Raw genomic sequence first — 22,206 nt, 5'->3', positions numbered from 1 at the left:
GCAGCACCCGGGAAGAATGCTGTTTGCTGGCTTTCCGGGAGCTTACATTGAGAGGAAAGCAAAATCATCATCCATGACACTGAGGACAAGGCCAGGCAGGAGGCCTCAGAGTCAGTCTATAGAGGCTTAGGAAGGCAAGAGTCCCTGTGACCTGTTGTTTGAGGTCCAGCAACTTTCCCCTGGCCTTGCCACAGTGCACCCCAGGCACAAAAGTGAGGCCATCATTCCTGATAAACCCCACCTGGTTCTTCCACACTTCTTGGACCACAAATTCCTCATATTTCCTCCTTTCAAACGTTTTCTTCATGCTTTCTAGTTTTACCTCTGGCCCATAAATTTTTTATTTTTATTTTTAATGTTTATGTTTGAGAGAGACAGAGTGTGAGCAGGGGAGGGGCAGAGAGAGGGAGGCACAGAATCAGAAGCAGGCTCCAGGCTGTGCCCTGAGAGCTGACACAGGGCTCAAACCCATGGACCTGGGCCAAAGTCGGACATTTAACTGATTGAGCCACCCAGGTGCCCCCCATTACCTTTTATTTTCCCTCATGTACCACATCTACTTTTCCTCCTAATCTTTTATTCAGCAATCAAATACCTGGAACATCACAGATAAACAAGGATCTTGTAAGTTTACATTTCACACACACAGGCCAAGAGCTCCCTGAGGACAAGGGATGCCTTGTTCACCTCCGTAGCTTCCATAACACCTGGCATAGCACCCATCTGTGCCCCAAAGGAGTAGACATATGTACATGAAGAGGTGGACCTTCATCACAAACCCCTCAGGCCCTAAAATAGAAACTGGCTTTCTTCCATTGACCATTTTGTTCTAACAGTCTCTGATCACCACTCCTGGGGCCAACCCAAGGCCAAAGCTGATGGGTGAGGATGGAGATACCAGTGCCTTCAACATCTCCTACACCAACTTCTTCCTGGTGGGCTTCCCTGGATTGCGAGAGTGGCAGCCCCTCCTGGTCCTGCCTCTTACCTTCCTTTATGTGACGATCATCTCTGCAAACATCCTGGTCATCCACACAGTGGTGGCCCAACGGAGTTTGCATCAGCCAATGTACATGCTCATCGCCCTGCTCCTGGCTGTCAACATTTGTGCTGCCACAGCCGTGATGCCCAAAATGCTGGAGGGCTTTGTGCATTATGCTAACCCCATGTCACTGCATGGCTGCCTGGACCAGATGTTCTTTATCTACTTTACTCTCCTGGACTACAATATCCTGCTGGCCATGGCCCTAGACCGCTACGTGGCCATCTGTCACCCACTCCACTATACTGACCTGATAACCTCCCGCCTGCTGGGAGTGCTGGCCATTCTTGCTCTGACACGGAGCCTGGAAGTGGCAGTGCCTTTGGTGGTGCTAACGTCACGAGGTCGATTCTGCCAGACAATGGTGATTCGACACTTTGCCTGTGAGTACATTGCACTGCTGAGCATAGCTTGTGGAGACTTGACTTTCAACAATGGGTTGGGACTGACCATGCGGTTGGTCACTGTGACCTTGGATCTAGCCCTGCTAGGGACCTCCTATACACGAATCATCTATGCTGCCTTCTGGATCTCTTCTGGGAGAGCCCGAGCCAAGGCCTTGCACACATGTGGCTCCCACTTACTGGTCATCCTATCTACCCTCTGGTCTCTCCACCTCCATTGTCTTCCGAGTAGCCAAGACTGTGTCTCCAGATGTCCAGAACCTGCTCAGTGCCGTCTACTTGCTACTCCCAGGATCCTTGAATCCTATCATTTATGGAGTACAGACCAGGGAGACCCGGCAACATGTGGAAAAGATGCTCTATGGCAATAAATCAGCCCAGGAGGTTGGGGAGAAGCCAGAGACTGCAGAATATGAGAGTGGAGGGGCAACTGCCAGAGTGAAAGGACTTTATCAACTTGGGAAGTTGGGCTTGTGACTTCTGGGAATAAGAAATAAGCAGGCATCACTGAAGGACAGGCTGAAATCGTGAGATTATGGGCTCAAGGGAAGGCCCGTTGTTAGCCAACTACCACTTTTTAAATTCTTTTTCTATTTCCATTCCAATAATAAAATTGCTTTTCCCTATTTATCTTTCTGTTTAGTTTCTTTGTCCTCTTCCCCCTGACTCCTGAGAAAACCCCAGTTAATATTTGGATGTATAGAGCCCCCCTGGAAGCTGTACAGAGCGTCATACAGACCACAACCCACTCTGAACATCCTGTCCGAAACAAATAGGCTAGGCCCTTCCCTGGGGCCCAGTCTCTCCCAAATACAGCCTAAGACTTGACATGAAGCCCAGTCTGACCAAATATACAGGTCAGCCTTGCACTCTCTAGTCTAACCCAAGCACACAGGTTGGGTTATAGAGTCTAACAGTCCCAAACACAGGTGAGCCCCCAGGCTGGATATCCCAATCTGACATAGGCACACAGGTCAGGTCTACTCCAAATATCCAGTCTAGCCCACATAAACAGATCAGGTCCTGCCCCCCCGGGGGCATCAAGTCTGAAAGACACCCAGACCAACTCTTCGCCCAGTAACCAGTCTGTTCCAAAGACCAAACTAGACCCTGATATGGTACTTGAGTCTGACCCAAACCCATAGGTTAGGTCACTCTTCCCATGGTAGCCAGAGTGAGCTATCTAAAAGTATTCCCTGCTTAAAAGTCTTCCACAACTCTTTCAACAAGATGGAGCGTCCTTCAGGGCTGTCCCAGAAAGGAGCTGTGGTGCCTGCGTATTATGCAGAACCATGTGTAAACTAGGCCTGAGTTTTCTCTTCTGTTAACTGATCATAGGGACCTCCCCAAATGTGCAGGCAAGAGTGAGGATCATGGGCATTTGGGCCACTTCTTCAATAACTTACTTGTACTTTCAGGGCCTCTCGAGCCAAATCCTGTCTATACCACTTCAATGTATACACCATTTGATGACGGAATGCTGCTGTGCAGGTGCAGCTTTATGGCTTGGTGGGTCAGACAGCACCCAGTTCCTGACGGGAAGCTCAGGTCACACAGTAGTTTAGTGGCCCATGGTTAAGCATTCAGTCTCTTCTAAGGCTGAGTAGCAAGCCAAAAGATGTTTCTCAAAAGGTGAATACTTATTGACAGAGGATGGCAGGGCTCTGCTCCAAAATCCAAAGAGCCTGCTAGAGGCTCCAAATAGCAACCCTATCTGCCACCGCCACTTCACATGGCCCAAGTGGCAGAGCAGCTGCAGGGCGGGACTAGGCCTATTGTAGAGCCTTCTCTTGTTCCAAGCCCTGCTCAAAACCAGTAGCTTTTCAGGTCATTTGGTAAACAGACCAGAGTAGCATACCTAAATGAGGAATACACTGCCATGCTGACGCCAGCATCCAAAGAGGCCCACTAGGCCTTGTGCCAGTCTTTTGCTTGTGGGAAGAGCCAGATGCAACAATTTATCTTTCACCATAGAAGGAATATCTCAATATGCCTCATACCATTTGACCATACCCTCAGAGGTAGAAGGCCCCCAAATTTTTGTCAGATTATTTCCCACCCTCTGACACACAAATGTCTTACCGATAAGCCTAGAGTAGTTGTTACTTCTTGCTCAGTAGGTCTAATCAGCACGTCATCAATGTATTGGAGCAGTGTGGAAAAGGTAGTCAAGATGAACTAAATTATGACAAAGGGCTGGAGAGTTGATACACCCTGGAGGTGGAACATACACACAATCACCCAGAACCTTGCCTCTTGTAAGTATTTGATTAGGAGCATCCAATGATGGTATTTTGAGTGTCTCTATTACCACATCACACCATAAACTATCAATACTTCCTTTACCACTGGAAATAGTCATTAGTGCCTTTAAATCTAATCAGATTAGAGAATCAATTCCAGAAACTCCAGAACCAATTCAGAAGATTCATCCTTAAGATTCTACTCCTCTAGAACCACTTTTGGTACCAAAATCTGTATCAGTCAGGGTTCTCATTCTCTATAAAGAGAAATAAAACTAATGAGAAAATGGGAGGGGGGAGCATGAGAGAGAGGGAGGGAGAGAAAGGAGAGAGAGATTTTAAGTAACTGTCTCACACAATTGTGGAACTAGCAAATCTAAAATTGGCAGAGCAGGCTGGCACACTGGAGACCCAGAAAAGAAGTGACATTGTAGCTCAAGTCCGAAAGCAATCTGAAGAAAAAAGTCTTTCTTTCTTAGGGGACCTCAATCTTTCTTCTCTTAAGGCCTTCAACTGATTGGATGAGGAACCCACATTATGGAGGGTAATCTGATTTACTCAAAGTCTACTGATTTAAATGTTAATGTCATCTAAAAAAAATATCTTCACAGCTATCTAGGCTAGTGTTTGACCAAGTATCTGCGTACCATGGCCTAGCCAGTTGACACATAAAATTAACAATCACAGATGCCTAGGCTCAGAAAAAAGCCTACCCATATGTGGAGAAAGTGCCCTAGCACAGAGCCAGTCTACATAGAGAGCTCCTGAAATTCAAGGATATCTGTCAAAACATTAACTGAACAGAGATTTCAGTGATTACACACACTAGGGAATAGTCTCTGCAAAAGTAGTCTGGAAAAGTACCAAACAATATTTCAACAACAACCAAAAAATTACAGGCATTACAATGAAATAGGAAAACATAGCTCATTCAAAGGAACAAGAAAAACTGACAGAAACCATCCCTGAGGAAGCCCAGTCACCAGACTTACTAGACAAAGATATTAAAACAACTGTCTTAAAAATGCTTGAAGAGCTAAAGGAAAACATGAATAAAGGAAATCAGAAAAACAATGCATTAAAATCAGAATATCGACATGGAGACAGAAATCGTTCAAAGGAAACAAACAAATTTTAGAGCTGAAAAGAATAACTAAGATGAAAAATTCACCAAGGGGGCTCAAACAGATGTTGAGTGTGAAGAAGAATCAGTGACCTTGATGATATGACAGTTAAATTATTGAGCCTAAGGAACAGAAAAAATATTAAGAAAAGTGAATGACCCCTAAGGGACCTGGGGGACATAAGCAGTGGAACGAGCGACACATTACAGGAGTCCCAGAAGGAAAAGAGAGAAAGGGGCAAAAAGATTATCTGAAGAAAAATGGCTGAAAACTTCCCAAATTTAATGAAAAATGTAAATCTACTGATCCAAGCAGGTCAACAAACATCAAGAAAGATAAACTCAGAGATCCACACCAAGGTACATTGTAATCAAACTGTCAAAAGCCATTAGGATAGCTAGCATGAAAAATACAAAAAATTAGCAAATGTCAGCAAAGATGTGGAATAATTGGAACTCTCATGCATTACTGGTAGGAATGTAAAATGGTGCAGCTTGAGCCTACAGAAAAGTTTGGCAGTTCCTCAAGTTCCTTCAAATTAAACATTGAATTATGATGTATTCCCCACAATTCCACTCCTAGGTATATACCCAAAAAAACTGAAAACAGGAATTCAGATACTGGTGATCAATGTTCAGAGCAGCATTATTCACAATAGCCAAAATGGTGGAAATAACATCAATGTCTATTCACATATGAATGGAAAGACAAAATGTGATATATACATACAATGGAATATTACTCAGGCTTTAAGAGGAATTAAAGTCTGCTATATGCTACATGGATGAACCCTGAAAACAGGCTAAGTGAAATAAGCCAGACACAAAAGGTCACATACTATAGTATTCCATTTATATGAGGTACCTAGAATAAGCAAATTCAAAGACAGAAAGTAGAATAGAGGTTACCAGGGATTGAGAGGTGAAGGAAATGAGGAGTTATTGTTTTAGAGTTTCTGTTTGGGATGATGACAAATTTCTAGAAATAAGATAGTGATGATGGTTGTACACTGTATCTGTACTTTATGCCACTAAATTGTATGCTTTAAAGTGGGTAAAATGGTAACACTTATGCTAATATATTTTACAATAGAAAGAAGAAATAGGCATATGTTAAGATCAGAATTGTAGAAGGCATCTGAGTAATTTTTCTTAAAATTTCCTCCCTGAACTCTCAAAGAACAGAAAATATTTTTTCAAATTTGACCTTTTTATGAAAATAAATGACAAATTTGGTCTCACATAATCGCTTTGAAAGTTTATTTCAGAATGACCAATAGGACCTTATCCAGATAAAGGTCCTGCCAACACTTCTCACAGGTTATGACTCAGTTTTGCTTCTATGGACCCACCAGTCAAAGCAGTAAAACTAAGTCTTCTTATGAAAATTGAGGTCACCAAAAAAGGGGTGCCAAGTGGGCAATGAAACCCTATTCAGTTACTTCCTATTTGCAAGATGACCTCTTTTGCATTCCTAAAACTTCTACTTTGATTCCCAATATATTGATTTAAAATATCAGTACTTTCACACTATTATATAGAAACAGTACTTTAAATCAATTGCTCCTTTTGCTGCAATAAGGTCCAGCAAAACCTTAGCACTTCAAGCAAACCTACTGTGCCTATCTATGCTCAAGAAGTAGTTTGGCTGTGAGGAAGTGCTGGTCTCTTCCAAGCCTTTCCTCAGGACCCACACATCAGACACTCTTCTCTATTCTCCAAAGAGCACACCATGGCTGCTGTGTTCCTCTCCTTCTCTTCTTCTTCTTTTGTGGCCTTCTCCTTATCTTTCAGCTTCTCCTTATTTAGAGTGAACTGGATTGGATTCGCTGCTGGTCGTGTCCTTAAGTAATACATTCCAGTCTTCAAACCCTACACAAAGGAAGCAAATACAACAATTAGAAATTGTAAGAACACTAGACATTCGAAACCAATGTTTAAAATACATTTCCATAAACCACATCAGATTGTTTTCTAAACCTGAAATTCCATCTCCTGTAGGAAGCCTTCTCAAAAATGCTTAAAGACAAACAGTCAGCACATTGTGTTCATTTTACCCCTAAAAAAGCTTATCTTTTTGGAAATGTCAAACATTTTTGTTCTATAGTCTTTTGTTTTTATGTGTATGACTTCCATGTTTGCCTAAAACAATGTCTGCCTTATAATTATTTAGAGAGCTAGACTGTGTCTCTGTAAAGAACAGATGATGACTACTTCAAGGATAAGTACCATCATCTTCTATTTGGTATCCCCAGTCTTAGCACATAGTATGTATTCAATAAATGTCTCTTAAATTAAAAAGAAAAAAATTTAATTCTATATAAATACCCAGGCGATTGCCAGTTAATAAGGATAGAATCCAGAATCACAGGACTTTACAGTTGCCAATGACAAGCTAAGTAATTTGGCTTTTAGATTGTACAAAAGTGGAGAAACAATGGATGTTTTTGAACAGTGAGTGGGTTGACATGTGTAAAGTTTTATTTTAGAAATGGTAGCAGTGCACAAGATAATGCAGTTACTAGAAGCAAAGAGATCAGTTAACAAGTTAAGAATAATGGTAGTGGAACAGGAAGAAAGATATTCAAGAAACAGTACAAAGGTACAACCACCACAACTTGGTGAGTAATTGTATGGAGAATAAAGGGAGGGTCATAGGTAACTCCAAGGTTTCAAAACTAATAATGAAATAATCCTAAAAGAAACAAGAAAATCCAAAGTGAGAGCTTAATCTGGCACAAAAACCATGGTTTGGTTTTAACATATGGATTTGAAATGAAAGAACTAGGTGGCAATATTTAAATAGGCACCTAAAAGGTAAAACTGCTCCAATTCCAAAATATCCCAAGCTGGCAACAAGTCCATGATTTCCTCCACCAACCTGCTTCCAGCCGTAGAAGTGCATACTAGTGAGTTTGCCATAGTTAGGCTCAGCAATGTGGATGTTCAAAGACTGGCTTTGATCAATGAAAGCACCTCTTTCAGCTGCCATCTTAAGAACGGTTTTCTGTGAAATCTCCCACACAGTCTTATAAAGTTGCTTCAGGTCATCAGGAATTTCTGGTATGTTCTGAAGAAGGAAAAACAAATGTTTATTGCACTCTGGCTGAAGAAATAAGCATAATTAACATAATTTTTTTAATGTTTATTTATTTTTGAGAGAGAGAGAGAGAGAGAAAGTAGGGTAGGAACAGAGAGAGATGTGGGAAGAGGATCCGAAGCAGGCTCCGCACTGACAGCAGCGAGCCTGACGCAGGGCTTGAATTCATGAACCATGAGATCATAATCTAAGCCAAAGTCAGAGTCTCAACTGACTGAGCCACCCAGGCGTCCCTTTAATTAACATAATTAATGATACCAGGGTCTGGCCTCAGTTCTATTTCCTGCCAGATCTGACCCATACCATTCAGTATCATACAATATGAGCCCTTATCAAGTTTCCCAAGACTGCTTACCTCTGGATTAGAATGTCCAACAAAACTCCATTTAACCAACAAAATATATGGCTGGTGGTAATGATTAAAGATCCATTTCTATTTGGATTACAGCCAAAATATTCATTGTTCTAGAGGCACTTAAAAAAGGAAGGAACCAAGCAGCAATAAATGACCCTTGAGCTTTACAGAAAACACAAATAATCAGGGCTGTAACTCACAGGTACATGATCAAGGGAAGCAATGAAACAAACCCCTTTTGGAGTCAACAGAACATTTTCTTAGGTATAGGGTTAATCTGCATCAAAACATAGACTAGCTAATAGTGTTACCATTTCTTCCAGCAAAAATAGAACTGTTACAGAAATCTTTATCCGTGTTACCAAGGAGACAAATGTTTAGACAGAGGCCTCCATCTACAAATAAATGCTTCTTGGGCACCTGGGTGGCTCAGTCATTTGAATGTCCGACTTTGGCTCAGGTCACGATCTCGCCGTTCAGAGTTTGTGCCCCACATCGGGCTCTATGCTGACAGCTCAGAGCCTGGAGCCTGTTTCAGATTCTGTATCTCCCTCTCTCTCTCTGCCCCTCCCTGGCTCGTGGTGTCTCTCTCTCTCTCTCAAAAATAAATAAACATTAAAAAAAATTTTTTTTTAAATAAATGCTTCTTGATTCTCGGCTGCAAATATTTTATTGTTAAATACTATTTGCAGCTGTTTTTTGGACTCTGAGTCCTCAATCTCCACCATACTTTTAAATTAGGTCTGACTCTCTAATTTCACACTTTATCAGTGGTCCCCAAACTTTGATGCATTTTGGAATGACCCAGATGGTCTTTAAAAAATACTAATGCCTGGTTCCCATTTTCAGATATTCCAACTTAATTGTTATGCAACCTAAGCTTCCGAAATTTTTTTTAAGCTTCAGAATTTTAAAAGCTCCCCAACTGATTCTTATGTACAGAGAAGTTGCAAACTACTGCTTTATATTATTGCACAAACAAGAGGGAAAGGCCTAGCTATGTGAAGATGTATATAATCCTAGCACAACAATGCAGAGGTGAACATAAGCCTATATGACCACAGTGAATAGCCATTCTTTCTCTCCACTGCCTGGGATAAGTGAGAAGGTACCAATGTCCAACTTAGCTACTAAAGAGCACACTTCATTTTCATTCTGTACCTGGATAGAACCATTGCATGCAATAATCTGATTTTTCATCTCTTCATTCCACAAGCCCCGCTCGGTAAGATCCTTCAGTAAGTGCGGATTTACAATCTAAATGAAAAAGCAAAAAAGATGCCAAGGAATAATTAAGAATGACAGGGCTAAACAGGATCACAGGCCTGGAACTTAAAGTAAATAAGATCATTTAAAGAAGCATTTAACATTAGATTACTTGGTAAATTCTGTATTTTATAAAACTAAGAGGCCCATCCTACCAAACAAAAGCTGTATTCCTTTAAAATCTTGACCTGTTATTCAAGAAACGTAATATTTGCAAAGGTGAAAAGAGCCAGCATTGCCTAAGATGGGTAATCTTTGTGGACTCTTTTTTTTTTTTTTCCTAAGAAAGGATACAATAAATACTTAAGAAAAATTAGAAATGCATCCACTCCAAACCTAGAGAAATTGATTTCAGGAGATCTGGAAATTCACAAATAAAAATCTTCTAAATTAGTGGTTCTCAACCCTAGCTGCATATTAGAATTACCTGGCAACCGTAAAAAAAACACTAGTCCTACCCACCAGAAATTCTAATTTGTAAACAAGTTATTTGTAAAAATTTGTGAATAGTAACCATCATTACAGGATGGTTAAATATCATGTGAACTCTAACATCAACAAGTTACTTTCCTATGTAACCCTCAAAAATTCATTCTTTTGACAGATATTTATTAAATGTCTATTATGTGCTGAAATAGAGTAACACTGGAGATGAAGATGACTCACTTTATCAAAGCTGTGCCCTGTACTAAGCAAAAAGGGGCAAACTAAATAGGAGTTGTCATTTACTCCCAACATTGGGCTTTTGCACAATCTCCTGTAGGTCTAGTCGTGATCTCACCTGAAATTCTCCCGACAAGACTCTGCGAGTATAGATGTTGCTGGTATAAGGTTCGATGGACTCATTATTTCCCAGAATCTGAGCAGTTGAAGCAGTAGGCATCGGGGCAATAAGTAAACTGTTTCTTATACCATACCTAAAGAAAAGGAGATTATCAGATGCTGGTCCTAAAGCTATAATCTGCCAGGAAGGCAGTTACTTTATGTCATTGTAGTAAATGCAGATGCTGTGAGTGACACCATACATGCATTAGACTCATATAATGACTTTTGCATGCAACCCCAGTAGAGATGCAACTTCACAGTATGAATGGTATAGCTTGCCCCTCTCCTAAATGCCTGAATCCTCAACTCAATTAGCACAATTTTTAGTGCTGGCAATTCTTATTATGCCGATTTATTAGCATTTGATACACTAGCTTGCTCAGGGAAATACTCAAATGACTGTTGGAGAGTCCCCACCTGTATCAGGGTACATTCATTCAACCCTCACTCTTTTCTAAGTACCTATATGATCACTGCGCTAAGCTCTTTAAGGAAAAATAATGATGTGAAAGTGGTCACAATCAGACATCTATCACCAAAATTCTCCACAGGAAAAAATTATGCTCAGATTATGTATATTCCTGACTTCTTCTATTACCTGTTTAATCATAACGTTCCTAGAGGAAGGTTAACATCTTTGACTCTATTCACTGCCAAACAGAGTGCTTAAGAAAGAGTACACTATCTGAACACTGCCCTTAGCTTGTTCTTCAAAGCTTAGCCTAAGAGATGACCCCTCTAGAACATCCTTCCCAAGCCGGGAGACAATGCTGAATACAAATGCCAAACATAAGGGCACCTGGGTGGCTCAGTTGGTTGAACGTCCAACTTTGGCCCAGGTCATGATCCCATGCTTCACGGGTTCGAGCCCCACATCAGGCTCTGTGCTGACAGGCTCAGAGCCTGGAGCCTGCTTCGGATTCTGTGTCTCCCTCTCTCTCTGCCCCTCCCCTACTCTCTTTGTCTCCCAAAAATAAACATTAAAAAAAATTTTTTTTTAATGCCAAATATAAATATTTCTTCTGCAAACATTTTCTATGACATGTACCTTTATGTACATTTTAACTACTTGTGTTACATGTCTTACCTTATTTAGTCTTAAGTTTCTCAAAGAGTTTGTCTTTACTACATTCTATACCTCTGGATTTACACAGTACTTAGCTTAAAGCTTCATATCCTAATGGAATCTTAATCTCACTTTGTCACTTTGTAATTTTGAGGCATCAAGCAAACCACCAAAAGACCTCATGTCTTACTTACTCAGTAAAGTGGACAGTGATTTCCTGTCCAAAGATAGGAAAATATATTGAAGAGTCATATATATATATATGTGGCACATACCAAACTATGGAATTGTCTGTAATCATTAAAAACATTAGGCAGATCTGCATGGACTAAAAAAAGAAGGATGTCCAAAATAAATCCCTAAAGGTCTTAAAATATGTCAAGTTAGGGACGCATGGGTGGCTCAGTCAGTTAAGCATCTAACTTCGGCTCAGGTCATGATCTCACGGTTTGTGGGTTCGAGCCCTGTGTCGGACTCTGTGCTGACACCTCAGGGCCTAGAGCCTGCTTTGGATTCTGTGTCTCCCTCTCTCTCTGCCCCTTCCCCTGCTTGCACTCTGTCTCTCTCCCTCTCTCTCCCAAAAATAAATAAACATTAAACATTAAAAAAAAAAAAAAAAAAAAAAAAAAAAGAATGTCAAGTTTGATCACATCTTTGGAACAAAACTGTATGCATCTGCAAGCGTACTGAAAAAGGTCTAGAAAAATACACACTATTAACAACGGTTATCTCTGGGAAAAGGAGTAAGCTGGTTTTTGTTTGTTCTGTGGAACAAGTGGTTGGCAGAAGAGGTATAAAAAGAAGGGCTGTTGGGGCACCTGGGTGGCTCAGTCGGTTGGGCCTGACTCCAGCTCAGGTCATGATCTCATGATTCGTGAGTTCGAGCCCCACATCGGCTTGCTGCTGTCAGCACAGAGCTTGCTTTGGATCCTCTGTCCCCATCTCTCTGCCCCTCCCCTGCTTGCGTGCTCTCTCTCAAAAATAAACAAACATTTAAAAATAAAAAAAGGAAGGGCTTTTACTTTCCATTTTATTTCTGTATTTGAATTTTATTATTCATGTATTAATTTTGAAAATTTAAAAAGTTGTGTATAGAAAAATATCTATAGCATTTTGACAAAAAAAACACAAAAAATAAACTATAGCTTCATGTTTGTAAAAGTTGAATTTGCATGTAAATGTACACATGCACACATGTTCAAAAGAAAATCTGAAAGATGGGGTGCCTGGGTGGCGCAGTCGGTTGAGCGTCCGACTTCAGCCAGGTCACGATCTCGCGGTCCGTGAGTTCGAGCCCCGCGTCAGGCTCTGGGCTGATGGCTCGGAGCCTGGAGCCTGTTTCCGATTCTGTGTCTCCCTCTCTCTCTGCCCCTCCCCCGTTCATGCTCTGTCTCTCTCTGTCCCAAAAATAAATAAAAATAAACGTTGAAAAAAAAAAAAAAAAAAAAAAAAAAAGAAAATCTGAAAGATGAGAGACAAGAAGATACAAACAGGTTTTTGGGGGAGGTGGTACTGGGATACTTTTCATTTTACTCCCTTTCACACATATATTTTCCTACATTTTCTAATATGTATTATTTGAGTAATAAAACAATTTTAAGGTGAACAGATATTTTTAAAGAGTATTTTAAGGGGCGCCTGGGTGGTGCAGTCGGTTAAGCGTCCGACTTCAGCCAGGTCACGATCTCGCGGTCCGTGAGTTCGAGCCCCGCGTCAGGCTCTGGGCTGATGGCTCGGAGCCTGGAGCCTGTTTCCGATTCTGTGTCTCCCTCTCTCTCTGCCCCTCCCCCGTTCATGCTCTGTCTCTCTCTGTCCCAAATAAATAAACGTTGAAAAAAAAAAATTAAAAAGAAAAGAGTATTTTAAACCTATTACTTCCTTCTGTAAACATTAAACACTTTGCATATGCATTAACCCACAGATGACAGACTCATGAATAAAATGAAAACAATTTGTTTATTATTCACTAAGCAAAACATTCTACCTGCCCTTAAATCTTTTATGTTTCTTAGATTGAAAGGCCTTAAAAAACCTCAAGTTTCACAGTTTTTCTTTCACACAGTTTAACACATTACCCTCCAAAACCTCTCCAAAATCCCTTATTCCTATGACAATCAATTCAGCAAAAGCCATTTTGACAAATCACCAAGGTGGTTAAGCAAAAAATAAAAGTGAAAAACATTTAAAAAGCAAGCACAATGGAAAATATGAAGGTTTAATGAGAAAAAGAATTGCTTAATCCTGATAGTTAAGCCCCTAAAACAAGATGAGCTAATAATAATACCTACCATTTATTAAAATGTTTTCAGTGTACCAAGCAATTTGCAGGTTACTATTCATATATTATCTTACAAAGTATTTTTACAAAAACAGTTCTGTAAATAGGTCATGTAAGCCCCATTTAAAAGAGAAAAATAAGTTTCAGAAGTTAATAAAACATACCTAACTTCTGAAAGCCACAATGAGAGTTAAACCCTCCTTACTTTAAAGCTACCTTACATCTCCTTACTTACTTTGCAATCTTTTCCTTGAGAAGTTTCCAGTCCCATAGGTCTGTGGGAATGACATTCCACATATCATACTGAAGGATCTAGGGAATAAACAATGCAAATTTATGACAAACCACCCTACAACAATTTAAAACCATGACAAAAACCGAATGACTAACTGCCATGCCCTACATCCCAACAAATGTCTTCTAATGGAACTGTGTGAGGAATTCAAAGTCCAGAGATTCCCCTGGCCAAATTTCCATGCAGTCTAACTGATTAAAAGAATATTAAAAAAACTGGTTAAGGCTTATCTCTTCCCCTTATCATATCTAGAATCCATATCATATCTACAAACCAGGAAATCCTAACATTAACACAAGTATATTGCTGAGATGCATTCTCTTTGTAAAGTGTTACTCTATTTTCATCTTTCTTAATTGCTTTCATCTGCCCCTTGATCTATTTGCTTAGCTACTAGACATCTATTTTCAAATCACTGCATATCAGACTTCCCCAAAATCAGCAGGAACATCAAGACTAAAAATAACATAACATTTTATTTTACACTGAAGAAAATCATTCTACCAATAATAAAGGCAGTGTGGACAGCAGAATTGTTCCCAGGTTCTCACCCCCTGGTGCACAGCCCATGTACAATGTCCTCCTCCCGAATGTGGGCAAGACCTGGGATTATGATGGATGTCACTTACACAATTATGGCAAAGGTGAAAAGTCTCTGCAGATGTAATTAAGGTCACCAATCAGTTAATTTTGAGATAAACAAAAGAGAAATTATCCTGGGTAGACCTGACTTATCAGATAAAAGCCCTCAAAAGAGCAATTGGACTCGGGTATTCTTGAAATGAGACACTCTCTCTCACTAGCTTTGAAGAAGCAAGATGTCATGAGTTCTACAGCTACAAAAAAAATTAATTCTGCCAACAATGAGCTTAGAAGAGGACTCTGAGCTTCAGATGAGACTCCAGCCTCTACCAACACCTTGACTATAGCCTTGTGAGACCCAAACTAAGGCAAGCTTGGAACCCTGACTCAAGGAAACGATGATAACATATGTTGTTTTAATGTACTATATTTAGTAAAAGAAAACTAATACAGTTAGCATTCTTCTTAGGTCACTTTTACCAATGACTAGTTCTAAATAAAACATTAAAATAAAAGGGAGGAGCGCCTGGGTGGCTCAGTCGACTGAGCGTCCAACTTCGGCTGAGGTCATGATCTCATGGCTCACGACTTTGAGCCCCACATCAGCTCTGTGCTGACAGCTCAGAGCTTGGAGTCTGCCTCGGATTCTGTGTCTCCCTCTCTCTGTTCCTCCCCTGCTCATGCTTTCTCTTTTAAAATACATGAATGTCAAAAAAACTTTTTTTAAATAAACAAAGGGGTGAGGCATCTGGTTGGCTTAGTTGATAGAGCATGGGACTACTGATCTCGGGTTTGTAAGTTCGAGCCCCCATTGGGTATAGAGATTTCTTAAAATAAAAATCTTAAAAAATAAATAAATAAATAAATAAAAGAACTTTGCCTACGATAAAGGGAGTCTGGCTGGCTCAGTTGGTGGAGCATGCGATTCTTGATCTCGGGGTTATAAATTTGAGCCCCATGTTGAGTGCAGCAATTACTTAAAAATTAAATCTTAAAAAAAAAAAAGAGTATCTTTTTAACTCTAGAGAACAAAAGTATCATATTAGCTTCCTATGGCTGGTATAACAAATTACCATAAATTTGGTGGCTTAAAATAACAAAAATTTATTCTCTCCTAGCTCGGGAATCCAGAAGCCCAAAATGAACAAGTTGGGAGGGCCACACTCCCTCCAGAGGCTCTAGAGCAGATTCTGTTCTTTGCCTCTTGCAGCTTCTAGTGACCATCAGCATTCTTGGGTTGTGGATGCATTACTCTGGTCTCTGCCTCCATCGTCATGTTGCCTCCTCCTCCCCTCTGTCTCCTATAAGGATACTGTCACTAGATTTAGGACCCACCTGGAAAATCCAGGATAATCTTATTTCAAAATCCTTAATTATATCTGCAAAGACTTTTTTAAACCAAAAAGATAACATTCACAGGTTCCAGCAATAAGATGTAAACATATCTTTTTGAGGGCAACCATTAGGCCTACTACAGGAACTTATAGGCAAAAAGAAACTTCATCCATATACTTACTCCTTTGCTGACTGGAGAGCCCTCATAGGTTTCATATGGGCCATGCTCCTTGGCCAGGTCACAGCTGGCTTCCAAGGCTCCATAATAAATAGTTTCAAAGATTTGCTTGTTTAGTAACTGGGCTTCTGGACTCTCAAAAGGATACCTCATCAGAATAAAAGCATCTGCCAGACCTTGTACCCCGATTCCAATGGGGCGATGGCGTTTATTTGATAAGCATGCCTTTGTGCCAACAGATTTAGAGAAAGAGACATTACTGAATAGAAAAGGCAACATTCTGCACCAAATGTAAAAAAATCTCTTTTTATCTCCATTTTCTCACACCATTCCACTGACAGCCATTTAAATGATGACTGGCAGACCGTGATACACTCCCTCCAACTTGGATTTCGATAATTACCAATAAGCAAAAAATCTATTCATACCTCTGGGACAGGGTAGTAATTAATATCAATAATTTTATTCAAGTTTCGGACAATGACTTTGGTAACTTCAGCCAACTTCTTAAAGTCATATGTGTGTTCTGACGTGACATACATATTCAGGGCTAGGGAAGCCAAGTTACAGACTGCAACCTGGAATGCAAAGAAAAGGGGTCAAGAATCACACAATTTTTATTTCTTCCCCATGTCAATGACAGCAACATGTAAGCCTCTAATGCTCTATGATATTAAATTATAAAATTTTTATCTTTATCTTCTCCCTCTTCATCGTTCATTTCTAAATCCCAATACCTATTCATATGTGAGTTATAACATGCACCAGTGAAATAAGTAAGAAGGAGAGAGAATCTGTGTTCCATACTCCATGGTTCTATGACCAGACATACATCCCATTGTGCTATAGTTTTTTATGTATATTCGTCTCAGTCAGGAGATGTATGCTGTCTAATATACCAGCCACTAGCCACATGTAGCTATTTCAATAAAATAAAAAATTCAGTTTCTCAGTTGCAATGATCATATATCATAAGCTCAACAGCCACCAGATACAGAACACTTCCATCACTATAGAACGCTTTTCCAAATTACACATTCCTACCTTACTCTAATTGAGATTCTGATAAGCCTTTAACAACAGGAGATCCAAGTTTGTGAATTCTGAAAAAGCTCTTCAGGTGATTTTCCACTACACTACACTAGGTGATAAGCTTCTCCAGGAAAGAATCATATCTTATTTACCCTTATATTTTTAGTTCTGGTACCACATCTCGCATATAATAAATGCTAAATAATGTTAAATGAATATTTTCTTTTCCGCTTTGATTAGGACTATCCTAACCCAAACTCTCAACTCCTCTCACCTAGACTCCCTCATGCCCTTCATATCTACTCAATTCTATACAAGTTGCCTAAGTACCCATTTATAAAGTATAACTCAAATCACATAATCCGGTAATTGAGTCTGATAAATGCTAGGGAGCAAAATAAGGGAGGAAAAGACAAAAGAGTTCTAGGAATAAGGACAGAAGGATGCCATTCTTAAATACGGTTGTCAAGGAAGACATCACTGAGAATAGGACTTATGAACAAACTGAAAAGGTTAGATAGCAAGCCATGTAGCTATCTGGGGGGTGGGGGGGAAGAGCATTTTAATATTCAAAGTAAAGTAAACAGCAAAAGTCCTGAGGAAGGAGTGTGCTTGATATGTTTGGGAACAGCAAGGAAATTAGTAGGGCTGGAGCACAGTGAGCAAGGAGGGAAAGTAACAGTAGATGAGATGGGCATCCCCAGTTGTGCATGACCTCATGGGGCATTGTAAGGATTCTGAATGAAAATGAATGAAATATTGATACATACTACAACACAGATAAGCCTTGAAAACATGCTAAGTGACACAGGCCTGACACAATAGGCTACCATATTATATGATTCTGTTTATATGGATACCCACAAGAGGCAAATCCAGAGGTAGGAAACAGATTAGTAGAAGTTGCCAGGGGCTAGGGAAGGAGGCTTCCTCCTCCTTTCCATAGTTTATATCCAACATCCAAGCAGCCTGTCATTCAACCACTACAACAATCTCCTTAGGCTAACCTCCAACCTCTTCTCACACCAAAACACTCTATCACCAGAAACAAGAACCATCCTTCTCATCCTAGCATTTTGATGCTATTTTCCTTCCAGGAACCTACAAGGGCTTCCTACCTCTGCGACATGCCAGCTTTCACCTACTATCTCCCCTCGCTCAGCTATAGCCATCTCTCCATATACCAAACCATAATGTATTTGTTCCATCAGAACAAACTTATTTGATACACACTGCATAAAACCTATTCCTGTCTCTGATCTGACAGGCTATTCTTCCCAAATGGAAAGCCTGTCCATAAACTTCTTTTTTAAGAAACCAAATCTATGTCCCATTTCTATCTTACCTCTTCTGTGAATTGCCTTAAAGATCTGAGATTAGAATTTTGTCTCACCATTCACTGAAAAGACTCTCCACCTGCTTATTACATACTTTAAACTGAATGAACATCCTGACACATTTTTGTGTTTGTCCTAAACCAACATGACTGAACACTGAGTAAAGATTATTACAACAATGCGTGTGTAATAAAAAGGTGATTAAATCTTTTCTACATGGCTTAGACTGTAAGATATTTGAGGGCACAGATCACACCTGTTCCCTTACAATCTCTACTTTAGTGCCCTTCTATTTACAACAAACTACAAAAACTCCCTTCCCCCACCTCAAGTGAAATCAAGTGAGGGATGCACAAACAATAACTGCCTAAGATTCTTCTCTCAGTACTCTGGGCAGAAGTTTTTCTACCTACCTCATCTTTGCTGGTATACTCTACTATTTCTGTGCACAGGTTGCTGCATTTGATCGTTCCCAGGTTCTGCTGGTTGCTCTTCCGATTACAGGAATCTTTGTAGAGCATGTACGGGGTACCTGTCTCTGTCTGAGACTCAATGATGGCATACCAAAGCTGCTGAGCTTTTACAACTTTGCGGACACGACCCTGTTTCTCATAACTGAAAGGCAAAGCTAATATTATTTTAATATTCCTTAAGAAAATCTTTATTGCAGACAACTTGAAGACACTAAAATATAAAATTACAAAAACTCTTAAATTGTTTACTATGTTTTGCTAAAAGGGTGGGGGTGGGGGGAAGGAATATGATCTTTATTTTACTGTAGCTAAAGCCACAGAGGAAAATCAGACGGCTCTGGACCTATTTGAATATACCCCAATTCCACTAAATCAACAAAACCCTTCATAAGGAAAAGGAATAAACACCTCAAGTGGTCAAATCTCCTACTATTGTACTATTATTTAATAAACTCTTGACATGTGTCCTAACTGTTCTTGATTCCTGGGTGCAATATAAAGCATAACTTTTTTTTTCTTTTTTTGTCAAATGTACTGACAAAAATAATACTGTCTTAATTTTTATAAGGATCAGTTAAAAACCTCTTTATAACTCCCAAGTTTTAAGAAAGAAGATAGAAATTCAATTTTGGTGAAGATTCAGATAGCAAATCTGACCAAAATATATTATTAATCACATTCTCTACTGGATGCTTCTGAAGATTCCTAGAAACTAGCTAATGATTGATGATATTTTGACACTTGGATTCCCCAAATAAAAGAAACATACGGTTAAAAATGATTACTTTCATATTTTCCCCATACCTTTCATATAGCTTCTCAAATTCCTCTCCCCAAACCTCATCCAGACCAGGACATTCATTTGGACACATCAAAGACCAGTCCTACAAAGGGAAGAACCCATACGAAACTTCAAATAACCAACCACACATAGTCCATTAGGAACACTGCAAGGGACAGGGTGACTTCTATAGACTCTCTTGGAAATCTGCTACAGAAATGATCATTTTGGACTCGGGCTCAAACATCTAATTCTACCTGTTTATACATGATCTTTTAAGCATTTAGGTCCGATAGCATCTACTTTAGAAAATAAAAATCCAAGGGGTACCTGGGTGGCTCAGTCGGTTAAAGCCGACTTCGGCTCAGGTCATGACCTCACAGCTCGTGAATTTGAGTCCTACATCAGGCTCTGTACTGACAGCTCAGAGCCTGGTGCCTGCTTCAGATTCCGTGGCTCCCTTTCTCTCTGCCCCTCCTCTACCCTTCCCCTACTCACACCCTCTCTCTCCTTCAAAAATAAATAAACATTAAAAAAAATTTTTTTAAAGAAGACAAAAATCCAAGAAGGTAGGAATGGCATCTCTTAACTTGCTTAAAATTCTTCCATAGCATAACATGCAGGTGGGCTCTTCCTAAGCATGATTTAAGATGACAAAAAAGAAAACTGATATGAATAAAGTTGTTCTTACCAACAGGTACCTATTTCTCACCTGATTAGTCTCCACTCGTTTCATGAAGAGATCAGGAATCCAAAGGGCAAAGAAAAGGTCTCTGGCACGCTGTTCTTCCTTTCCTGTGTTCTTCTTTAAATCAAGGAACTCAAAAATGTCTAAATGCCAAGGCTCCAGATAAATAGCAAATGCCCCAGGTCGCTAAAGGCAAATACATCATCATTCTTTTCAAAATCAGAATGAAACAAAGAAACTTCATATTTTCCAAGGCACTTTTATAATATCTCCTTTGATCTTCATTACAAGTAAGGAATTAAATGACATAATACAAGTAAAAGTACTATAAATATAAGTACTAGTATTTTTCTTACAATTCTAGGAGTGAAAAAGAGCAACTGATAAGAAAGAACAAGAAAGATGAAATAACTTGTCCAGAGTGACCCAGTGAACTACAGATGGAGCTTCCTTCAGTTGTCATCCAGCTACTTTATATGACACGTATGCAAACCCCAAAGAAAATCACTTTAATTCTGACAATTATAAATTGTGCTCTTACCAAAGATCAAGTAAGTGATGTCTTATATCAAGATCTCCACAGATTGTTTTTAAAGTCCATCAAAGGAAATTCATCAACTACCAGGTGATTAGTGTGTCTACATATATGTAAGAGGCAGCCTCAAGTGGCAAACTATCCTGCTGACAACACTGGGCAAACAATCCAATTCTCTCAATTCTACTTCTCCCTCTGTGAAACAGGCAGAGTTTTGTTTTTGTTAAACAACAAAAAAAACCCTACAAGACTATTACAACTCCTTTGCAAGATTAGGTATCAATATAAGTTACAATTTTAGAAATTCTTTGCCAATAAACTGTCATATAAAAAAAGTTGACTGGGGGCACCTGGCTGGCTCACTCAGTAGAGCATGCTACTCTTGATTTCAGGGTCATGAGTTCAAGCCTCACACTGAGTGTGGAGCCCACTTAAAAAATAAAATAAAAATAATACAAAGCTGACTAGATCATTTGCTGCCTGGAGCCAAAGGTAAAGTATGTATGGGTGGGAGTGATGGGGTGATTAATCAAAGGTGCTTGAGGAAACATTCTGGAGTAATGGAAATGTTCTATATCTTGATTGGTATAGTGATTACATAAGTATACACGTTTGTCAAAACACATCAAACTGTACACTTAAAGTGTGTGCATTTTTGAAGTAAATTATACCTCATTAAACTGATTTTGAAAGTAAAAAAAAAGCAAAGTAATTACAAATATACACGCTAAATCACCTTATTCTAAGCATTCATGGTTAAAGATTTTTAGTCCTAATTTCCAAGACTCCAAGTAACAGAGTATACCTTGTTTCCACCTTGATCCACATATCGAGCTGTGTTGTTATATACTCTCAGCATTGGCACAAGGCCATTGGAATTGCCATTAGTCTGAAAGAGAGACCAAGAATAAAGGCATCTGGAGGAGAAAAGTGGGACTAAGTAAGCATGGAAAAGAACAAAATGGCTCAACAGTGAATATGTTACAATAGCTCTCCCAGTCTATATAAAGTTTTATCTGCTTTCCATCTCTCCTTTATAAACAGAATACCCAATATAAAATAAACAAAATATTGTTTTCCCCTAATTGTTGTTTTAATGTTCTTGTTGCACCTCTAATTTACAATTACAAGTCAAAAGAATCTGAAACCAGGGTAGCTGAACTTAACCTCCATACCTTATAATGGTCATTATATAAAGATATACTTTGAGTAGAATAAAAACACAACTACAGTGTCTTTTTCCCAAAAGGCAACTTACAGTAAGAATT

The 22,206-nt window shown here is 39.5% G+C and overlaps 2 protein-coding genes across 2 annotated transcripts in view; one reads left to right on the top strand and one right to left on the bottom strand.

The window, feature by feature from the left end:
• Window positions 1-878: 878 nt before the first annotated feature.
• LOC125147179 (olfactory receptor 52K1-like) lies at window positions 879-1,923 on the top strand. Its single transcript, XM_047824253.1, is given in 2 exon segments — window positions 879-1,642; window positions 1,644-1,923. Coding segments are annotated over 2 exon segments (1,044 nt in total).
• A 4,125-nt stretch (window positions 1,924-6,048) lies between these two features.
• RRM1 (ribonucleotide reductase catalytic subunit M1) overlaps window positions 6,049-22,206 on the bottom strand; it is a 37,777-nt gene continuing 21,619 nt past the window's right edge. The window contains exons 9-19 of the mRNA XM_047879312.1: window positions 21,744-21,827; window positions 20,428-20,589; window positions 19,739-19,818; window positions 18,875-19,076; window positions 16,521-16,670; window positions 16,096-16,317; window positions 13,938-14,014; window positions 10,315-10,450; window positions 9,429-9,524; window positions 7,694-7,882; window positions 6,049-6,684 (exon numbers count right to left, since the gene is read on the bottom strand). Coding sequence (XP_047735268.1) covers window positions 6,496-6,684; window positions 7,694-7,882; window positions 9,429-9,524; window positions 10,315-10,450; window positions 13,938-14,014; window positions 16,096-16,317; window positions 16,521-16,670; window positions 18,875-19,076; window positions 19,739-19,818; window positions 20,428-20,589; window positions 21,744-21,827 — 1,587 coding nt within the window. The 3' untranslated portion in view covers window positions 6,049-6,495. The remainder of the gene's footprint in view (window positions 6,685-7,693; window positions 7,883-9,428; window positions 9,525-10,314; window positions 10,451-13,937; window positions 14,015-16,095; window positions 16,318-16,520; window positions 16,671-18,874; window positions 19,077-19,738; window positions 19,819-20,427; window positions 20,590-21,743; window positions 21,828-22,206) is intronic.

This window comes from Prionailurus viverrinus, chromosome D1, assembly GCF_022837055.1.
Source record: "Prionailurus viverrinus isolate Anna chromosome D1, UM_Priviv_1.0, whole genome shotgun sequence".
Classification (NCBI taxonomy): domain Eukaryota; kingdom Metazoa; phylum Chordata; class Mammalia; order Carnivora; family Felidae; genus Prionailurus; species Prionailurus viverrinus.
The sequence above is the reverse complement of the archived record's forward strand: the minus strand, read 5'-3'. Positions and strand labels throughout refer to the sequence as shown.